Source organism: Mustela nigripes, chromosome 1 (genome assembly GCF_022355385.1).
Source record: "Mustela nigripes isolate SB6536 chromosome 1, MUSNIG.SB6536, whole genome shotgun sequence".
In the NCBI taxonomy this organism is placed as follows: domain Eukaryota; kingdom Metazoa; phylum Chordata; class Mammalia; order Carnivora; family Mustelidae; genus Mustela; species Mustela nigripes.
Genome location: NC_081557.1, coordinates 105071190 through 105080929, shown reverse-complemented (window position 1 = coordinate 105080929; position 9740 = coordinate 105071190). Strand labels below are relative to the sequence as shown.

The 9740-nt window shown below is 44.0% G+C and overlaps 1 protein-coding gene across 8 annotated transcripts in view; it reads left to right on the top strand.

Annotated features, from left to right (window-relative positions):
• CEP126 (centrosomal protein 126) overlaps positions 1-9740 on the top strand; it is a 98602-nt gene that overhangs the window by 65322 nt on the left and 23540 nt on the right. For 6 of the 8 annotated variants that reach the window (XR_009398823.1, XR_009398827.1, XR_009398829.1 and 3 more), the window contains exons 7-9: positions 1246-1358; positions 6114-6189; positions 7987-8196. Coding sequence is in view for 1 of the 8 variants with exons in the window: in XM_059371180.1 (XP_059227163.1) it covers positions 1246-1358; positions 6114-6189; positions 7987-8196 (399 nt within the window). In the remaining 7 variants the exon portion in view is untranslated. The remainder of the gene's footprint in view (positions 1-1245; positions 1359-6113; positions 6190-7986; positions 8197-9740) is intronic. The other 2 variants (XR_009398832.1, XR_009398833.1) reach the window with 2 other exon arrangements.

The window sequence follows — 9740 nt, the reverse complement described above, 5'->3', positions numbered from 1 at the left end:
ATATCATATGGTTTCACTTATTTGTGGAGCATAACAAATAACATGGAGGACATGGGGAGTTAGAAAGGAGAAGGGAGTTGGGGGAATTGGAAGGGGAGGTGAACCATGAGAGACTGTGGACTCTGAAAAACAATCTGAGGGGTTTGAAGGGGCGGGGGGTGGGAGGTGGGGGTACCAGGTGGTGGGTATTATGGAGGGCACGGATTGCATGGAGCACTGAGTGTGGTGAAAAAATAATGAATACTGTTATGCTGAAAATAAATAAAAAATAAAATGAAATAAAATGCAAGGAAAAAAATAACCTATTTTTATAAATCAAGTTTTATTGGCACAAAGCCACAATCATTCGTATACATATTGTCAGTTTTCACTCTTTAAGTTTTTATTCAAATTCCAGTTAGTTAACATACAGTGTAATATTGGTTTCAGGTGTGAAATACATTAATTCAACAGTTACGTCCAACCCCCAGTGCTCATCACCACTACCTGTGTCGTCCTCCTCCAACCCCATCCCCCATCTAGCCATCTCCCAGCCTCCTCCCCTCTGGTCACCTGCAGTGTGTTCTCTGTAGTTGAGAGTCTGGTTCTTGATTTGCTTCTCTCTCTCTTAGAATAGGTTTTTGATTAGTCACACAAAAAGCATAGAAAAAATAAATATCTGTATGTGCACTACTCACCTTAAATAATAAAATGTTGCACAAACAGTGGAGGCGCCACAAAAGTCTTCTTCAGGCTCTTCCATTTAATGAAGACTCATCCAGACCACATCCACCCAGCGGGCACGCGTCCACTCACAGTGCAGCAGGCAGGCGAGTGCGGGCGACCGGTAGCAGCACCCTTCTCTCCCGGAGAGCCCCTGCTCTTCTCTGAGAGAGCGTTGCTCACTGGATGCAGCCTACCGCCGTCGACCTTGCGGCCGTGCAAGGCGCCAGGGTCAGGCCCATAGTAGCACAGGGAGGTCGAGATTGAACAGAAAGTGGGACCGTAGTCTGTTCTTCCCCACAGCACGTGTTTGGCCGTCCTGGCCCTGCGGCAGCACACGTGGGAGGCCACCGGTGGAGAGTGGGACCCTTCAGAAGCAGAGATTCTGTGTGGCTCATTACTGTAACTGTGCCGTGCATGGCACGTGTAACGGGAACTCTGGGAGTGTTTTATGACCAAACGAGTGAACGAATGGAGGTTGATTTGTAAGTTCGTGCCTGTAACGTACGTGGTTAATTTTGAATTTTTGTGGCATTGTTTAAGGCTCTCCTGTTGTAAGAAGAAAGCAAATTGTTGAAGATAAGCAGAGAAGCCTTTTAGAACAGAAAAGACAAAACCCTGCATCTGCAGGAAAGAAGTGTGGCGAGTGCACAAGTGTAAGTATGGTGTTAGCAACGCTGTCCGTTCAGTAGTGGAAAATCGCCTGGAAACAGAATGTTCTCGAAGGACTGTGATTTTGCTGTGAAGTGTGGACCGCAACTTAAATGCAACTACGGCCAGGGTCAGTAAGAAGCAGCCCAGGGATCTCTACCCTAGGGACTTAGCATACTGCACTTGTTTGCCCTACTCTCTCTGTGTGATCAGTTACTAATGAAGTCGTTCAACCAACCGTAACAAACCAGCATTATTCTTTTATTTATTATTGATACATGTTATTCGCAACCAAGTTTTTAAGTGTACATGAAAGAAGAAAAACAGAAAAGCAAATGAGAGCCCCGGACAGAGGAGGTTAAGTGTGAATCACGAAGACTAGTTCGTGTGTTAAATGAGCTCCGTGGACCAGAGCTTCCTGCCCAATGCGGCTGAGGTCAGCAAGGCAGGGAGTTCGCTTCTCAGGGGCCCCTGATCGCAATGCTGTTTGAGGCGCTGTTAGGAAGACACACTCCCCCTGAGGCCCTGCTGTGGTCGCCGCGGAGACACCTCTTCACGGTCAGCAGCGGACGAAGCAGGAGCTTCATGTGGCTGTTTGAGACCGAGGCTCAGTCAGACGCTTAGTAGAAGTCATTTTAAAATTAGTGGATGTCATCCTTTGAGAGCTAAGTAAATGTGACCTAAATATGACATTTTCTGGACATGTAACCTCACCCGAGGATTGAATTTAAAATATTAAAACAGGGGCGCCTGGGTGAATCAGTCGGTTGAGTGTCTGCCTTCGGCTGGGGTCGTGATCCTGGGGTCGAGACTGCAGCTCCCTCTCATGTTCCCCGTTTCTGCTCTCTGTCTTGCTCTGTCAAATAAATAAAATCTTTTTTTTTTTTTTAAGGTAGATGAGAAAGGGAAATACTGATCTTTTTTTAAGATTTTATTTATTTATTTGACAGAGAGAGGGGGGGGGACACAGCAGGTGGAGCAACAGGCAGAGGGAGAGGGAGAAGGCTCCCCGCTTAGCAGGGAGCCCAATGCGGGGCTCGATCCCAGGACCCTGGAATCATGACCTGAGCTGAAGGCAGATGCTTAACCTACTGAGCCATCCAGGTGCCCCCAAATAAATAAACTCTTAAGTAAATAAATAAGCTATTAAAACATCTAGATGGATAAGTAAATAGCATTTCACTAGAATTTCTACTCTAAATATTACTTCTGATGTTTGATAGCACTGGAATAGAGTGCCTTAGGAAGAATTTATATCTGACTTATAAGTTGAGGATTCGATTATTTGTATATTGTAGGAACTATTGTTTTGTTTTTTTTTTTTTATAAACATGTATTTTTATCCCCAGGGGTACAGGTCTGTGAATCACCAGGTTTACACACTTCACAGCACTCCCAAATCACATACCCTCCCCAATGTCCATAATCCCACCCCCTTCTCCCAAACCCCCTCCCCCCGGCAACCCCCAGTTTGTTTTGTGAGATTAAGAGTCACTTATGGTTTGAGGAACTATTGTTTTATATATAAATAAGATGTTTACTGTGGAGGAAAATCAACCGTGACGTTCTTTTTTTATTAATTATTTTTATTAACATATAATGTATTATTTGCTCAGGGGTACAGATCTGTGATTCCTCAGGCTTACACACTTCACAGCACTCACCATAGCACATGCCCCGCCCCAACGTCCATCACCCACCACTCTCTCCCTACCTCCCCCCAGCAACCCTCCACTGGTTTCCTGAGATTAAGAGTCTCACATGGTTTGTCTCCCTCCCAATCCCTCTTGTTTCATTTTTGCCTTCCTTACCCCCCAAATCCCCGACTTTGCCTCTCAAATTCCTCATATCAGATCATATGATAATTGTCTCTCTCTGATTGACTTATTTCGCTCAGCATAATACCCTCTAGTTCCATCCATATCATTGCAAATGGCAAGATTTCATTTCCTCGGATGGCTGCATAGTATTCCATTCTATGTATACATACCACATCTTCTTTATCCATTCATCCGTTGATGGACATCTAGGTCCTTTCCAAAGTCTGGCTATTGTGGACATTGTTGCTATAAACATTCAGGTGCATGTGCCCCTTCACATCATTAGATCTGTACCTTTAGGGTAAATGCCCAGTAGTGCAATTGCTGGGTCGTAGGGCAGCTCTTATTTTCAACTTCTTGAGGAACCTCCATGCTGTTTTCCAGAGTGGCTGCACCAGCTTGCATTCCCACCAACTGTGGAGGAGGTTCCCCTTTCTCCGCATCCTCGCCAGCATCTGTCATTTCCTGACTTGTTAATTTTAGCCATTCTGACTGGTGTGAGGTGGGATCTCATTGTGGTTTTGATTTGTATTTCCCTGATGCCGAGTGATGTGGAGCACATCTTCACGTGCCTGTTGGCCAACTGGATGTCCTCTTTGCAGAAATGTCTGTTCATGAACATGACGTATTCTTAACAGCAAGACAAATAGCATTTAGTTCTGTACAATGTAGTAAAGTTGCATGTGACCATGCTATTCTTTTTTTTTTTTCAGTGTTCTAAGATTCATTGTTTATGCACCACACCAAGTGCTCCATGCAATCCGTGCCCTCCTTAATACCCACCACCAGGTTTTCCCAACCCCCCACTCCTCTCCTAAGACCCCCAGTTTATTTCTCAGAGTCCACAGTCTCTCATGGTTCGTCTCCCCCTCCGATTTCCCCCAAGTCCCTTCTCCTCTCCATCTCCCAACATCCTCCATGTTATTCCTTATGCTCCACAAATAAGTGAAATCATATGATAATTAACTCTTTCTGCTTGACTTATTTCACTCAGCATAATCTCCTCCAGTCCCGTCCATGTTGATACAAAAGTTGGGTATTCGTCCTTTCTGGTGGAGGCATAATACTCCATTGTATACATGGACCATATCTTCTTTTTTTTTTTTTAAGATTTTATTTATTTATTTGACAGAGAGATCACAAGTAGGCAGAGGCAGGCAGAGAAGCAGGCTCCCCGCTGAGCAGAGAGCCCGATGCGGGGGCTCGATCCCAGGACCCTGGGATCATGACCTGAGCCGAAGGCAGAGGCTTTAACCCGCTGAGCCACCCAGGCGTCCTGGACCATATCTTCTTTATCCGTTCGTCCATTGATGGGTATCTTGGTTCTTTCCATAGTTTGGTGACTTATGGCCATTGCTGCTATGAACATTGGGGTACAGATGGCACTTCTTTTCACTACATCTGTATCTTTGGGGCAAATACCCAGTAGTGCAATTGCAGGGAGGCTCTATTTTTAATTTCTTAAGGAAATACCATGCTATTCTTTTTTTTAAAGATTTTATTTATTTATTTGACAGACAGAGATCACAAGTAGGCATAGCAGCAGGCAGGGGTGGAGGGAGTGGTGGGAAGCAGGCTCCCTGCTAAGCAGAGAGCCCAATGTGGGGCTCGATCCCAGGACCCCAAGATCGTGACCTGAGCCAATGGCAGAGGCTTAACCCACTGAGCCACCCAGGTGCCCCAGTACCGTGCTATTCTTAATGCTTAATGCACTCACTCACAGACCCACCTCCTGGTGGTCAGTGCCGTACTGCCTGAGAAGGCCTTCCTTCAGCCACCGTGTTGTTCACATCAAACGTCTCAGAACCTGTCAAGTGAACAAGAGCTATTTGTGTAAATGGATTTTAAATGCTAAAGCAATATATAGTTGTCATAGCAACAACAAAAAACAGACTAAATTTGAAGTGCTCCGATGAATGCGCTCCCTAAATTCATCTTTACCTTTCTGGGTCTTACTCTGTCCGTGTGTGCCCCTTTGCATGCTGGCGGCCTGCTTTTGAGCCCCTGTGTGTTCTTTCCAGAAGCCCCACATCCACCTTCCTCTCACACACCTGCCTACATCTTCCACAGCCTCCTTAGCTTCAGAGTAGATCAGTGTCCCTGAAATCAAAATCGAGATTTGAAGTTTAATTTGTTTCAGCTCTCTTGTTCTGTTTTGATATTGGTGTTTTGTTTTTTAACTGAAGAGCTGCTGCAGGAGTGCAGTTACCTTAGCAACGGCCCCGTCGCCTTGTAGCAGGAAATCAAAAAAATCAAACTTCCACGGGGAGGGAATCTGAGAGCGATCGGTGAAAGTGGGAGAAGCAAGTCCCACTTTGTGCCAGGACTGTGTCCACGCGGGGGACCTCCAGCCTCCAGGGGAGGCCAGGCATGCCCGTGTGTGCGAGGACAGGGCTCTCACAGACAGCTGCAGCAGTGACTCGGACTGGCTGGCTGAGGACAGGCCAGGGACAGGGGTAGCCAGGCCACCAGCCGAGCACAGGTGTGCAGCAGCCCAGCTGGTCACGTCCAGCACTGAGGAGTGTGCCTGCGGCTTGGCCTGCGAGGTTCCCCACTCGCAGCTCTGTGCAAGTCCTTGACACTAGTCCCAGTCAGAGCCTCTGCCCTTACAACGAAACACCGATTCAGTCATAAACCTTGCGTTAACTGTTGCAGTTCCTTTAAGTAGCACCGTACTTCCCCTCTTCCAAAGACCCAAGATAACAGGGCAACCTGAAACTTTTCCAAAATTGACAGGAAACATTTTCTTAAACATTCAGGTATCCTAGAAAGGCCTTATCCCAGTAATTTTTGATTTCTGCTCCATTAAAAACGAAATACACAGGTTACATGAACAGGGATAACTGAAACTATATAGAGCACACATGTTTCTTTTAATAAATGTATATCATGAGTATTTAAATATGGAAACCTATTCTGATGTAATATTATATTTTGTAGAATTTGGAGCAAAGTGCCCAGCCAAGTTCAAGTGAGCCAAAACATACTACAAGGTGTACTTCTGATGTTGAAGAAGGTATGTATGTTTCAGTTTAAAGGTGTTCTCTGAGCTTTATTTATTGTTGAAGAAGGTATGTTTCAGTTTAAAGGTGTTCTCTGAGCTTTGTTCCTAATGATTTCATTTTTTGTTATGTGTGTTTTCCCAAATACACACACACCATGTGACAGGTAAGCCACCATGTGGGTTTCGAGCCCCTTATCCTGCACATGTGGACTGTTGCCAGATGTGTGCGTTCTAAGTGATAATGTATTGAACATCTTTCTACATGAAGCTTTTCCCTGACTTTTCGGTCATTTCCATAAGACAGAGATCCCTGGCATCAACATTACAGTATTTAACATGTCATTTGTTGAATGAATCTCTGTATTAAATGAATACTGGATCAGAGGAAGTAAGCATTGTTACAGCTCCTTATGCAGATTCAAAAGTATTTTCTGAGAAATAACATTTAAAACTTTTCTGGGATATATGCCAACTTGACATAGAATTATTTCTATGATTTGCTTACAAAGAAATTTTGCATGTATCTTTACTTTTGGTGAATTGCTCCTTCATATGGTTTTCTCTGTAGATATTGGAGTTTTGTTATTTCCTTACTGATTTTTGCAAATTCTTTAAATATTAAGGGTTCTGTTATTCATATTAGTTGCAAATGTTTTTATTACTTTATTGTTTGCATTTCATTCTATTTATGTGTTTATATTTAGAAGACTTCCTTTTTATTGTCTCATTCAACAAATGATTGAGAGCTAATTTCCTGCCGACAGCTACATATTGGTTATAGAATAATGCACAAAACACACAGAAGTCTTGCCTTTCAGAAGCTTCAACTCTATTAGGGAAGACCACCCTTTAAACACGTTCTCTAGTCTTTACTTAGTGATTTCCCCATTACTTTTAAGATCGAAGAACCTTCCCAATACAGAAGTTCAGAAGTGTTTCTTTCTCCTCTAGATTGCTCTAATGGTTTCATTCCTTAAGGTCTTTACTTTCCTTTGAATTTATTTAAATGGATGATGTACAGCAAAACTGCAAATTGACTCTTTTATAAGCAGCAAACTAATTTACTGAGTCATCTTTCCCTTTCCTCAAGACTTGGATTCTTCGGGACGCCTGGGTGGCTCAGTTGGTTAAGCAGCTGCCTTCGGCTCAGGTCATGATCCCAGCGTCCTGGGATCGAGTCCCACATCGGGCTCCTTGCTCCGCAGGGAGCCTGCTTCTCCCTCTGCCTCTGCCTTCCACTCTGTCTGCCTGTGCTCGCTCTCACTCTCTCTCTCTCTGACAAATAAATAAATAAAATCTTTAAAAAAAAAGACTTGGATTCTTCTCGGGTCATAGGCCAGATTCTCCTGTATTCGTGGGTCTGTTCCTAGGCAGTCCGTTCTGTTCAGGCCATCCTCTCATTTTCTAACTTTTCTTCGTTTTCCTTTTATTTTACCCTTTTATTCATAACTTATCTTACCTGTTACTCTAAAGACAACCTACTTCAACTTCTCTTTGAATTACCAGTGGATAACAAAAACACAACACAAACATAATCTAAATGTGATGTGTTTTTCCTTTAGCTCAGATGACATGCGAGGGGGGTTCACGGCCTCCCTGTGATCATCTTGAATTTCTGTTTTTTTAATCAGGGATGAGAAAATGCTAGCTGCAGATAATCCCAATAAATAAAATGCAAAGTAACAGAAGATTTACTGGGTTTCTATTTGTGAAGTGAATATACACAGACTCATGTCAGTTAAGTAAGGATGTGGGAAGATCGCAAAGGCAAAAAGGGATCAAAGAATACTTAATGTAAAGTTTCTGTAGTTTCAGATAGTACTTCTCAGTTTTTGATGGCTGAAAACCTAGTGAAAGCTTCAGTGCCTGAGGATGAAATTCTCGCTGTCATGAACAGCAGGCAGCTACAGAAACCACATCTGGCTGTAAATAAGACCCAGCCACTCAACGTCTGTGCACTCCCGGCCGCAGAACAGAAGCTCCTCCAGTCCCTTAGTCACCTCAATGAGAGGTTCCACTGTGAGTACGGAAGACCACCTTTCCTAAGAAATGTTATATTTTGTACTTAGACTACTTTAATTTAATTTAAAAATTGGAAATAAAAATACACAATGTATCCAGATTATTAGGTACTTAAATCAAATACATAGCAGTTAAAAAATATTTTTGAGCAGGGGTGCCTAGGTGGCTCAGTCACTTAAGTCTTGATTTCAGCTCAGACTGTGATCTCAGGGTCCTGAAGTTGAGTGCGCCATCAGGCTCCGCGCTCAGTGTGGAGTCGGCTTGAGATCCTGTCTCTCCCCCTCTCCCCACCCTCTCCCTCTCTTTAAAATTTATCTGTACGTGTGTGTGTGTGTGTGTGTGTGTGTGTGTGTGTGTGTATTTGGGTATACCCTACTATTTAAGTGTACCATACTCAGGTCATTTATGATGATGTTAATTTCTTTGACAGGCTTGTCTGTCTTCTAGGAATGTATGAATTCTCTTCTATTTCAGCATCGTGACAGGCTAGGTATCTTTACTGACCTCCTTCAAAAACAACCATAAATTCCAGATTAAGTATTTTTAAAAATCTTACGTATAACAATAAACTGCTAAGAATATAAGGAATTCCTTTGGGAGAAGGACAGAGGAAGAGGGAGAGAGATAATCTTAAGCAGACTGTACACTTAGCATGGAGCCAGCTGTGGGGCTTGATCTCATGACCCTGAGATCATGGCTTGAGTGGAAATCAAGAGTCAGACACTTAACTGACTGAGCCCCGCAGGCGCCTGAATATAAGGAATACTTAAGACTAGGAACTGAATATAGATAAAGCCCAGAAAGCTGAGAATGCTCTATCTAGCTGGTGCCTTGAGATTTCTTTAACCCACACAGTGAAATTGAGCTTTGCTCTTCACGGCTTCACAGAAGAAGGAACGGGTGACAAAACCCAGGGCCTACTCAAGCCGGTGGTCTCACAGGAGATCCACCCCCACCCCCACATGAGCCGGGCCTCCCGAAGACCTGGAGCCTGCGGACAGACACGCGCACCAGGACAGGGAGGGCTGGAAGAGGCTCGCACGTCTTGAGTTTCAGGATTGAGCAGACAAGGGAGGAAGACGCACAGGCTTTTCTCACCTCCCTCTGTGTGTCTGTGCAGGATGTAGCACTTTCTCTGTGAGAGTTTGTTAATACCACATTCTTACCAAAGGAAATTCTAAAGACTGCGTTTCAGAAAACTAAGAGTAATCTTAGATGGACAGTTCAAGGGGGGAAATTTGAACCAACATTATATAAAACAAAAATTAATAAAGTAGTGTGTGTTTCAAAGACAATAATGTTAGCCTTAAAATACCTGTTAGAAGTAGTGTGTAAGCTGGGAGAACATAAACGGTGTTAAAGTGTAGTAGGCTGGGATGCCTGGGTGGCTCAGTTGGTTGGACGACTGCCTTCGGCTCAGGTCATGATCCCGGAGTCCCGGGATCGAGTCCCACATCAGGCTCCCAGCTCCATGGGGAGTCTGCTTTGCTCTCTGACCTTCTCCTCGCTCATGCTCTCTCTCACTGTCTCTCTCTCAAAGA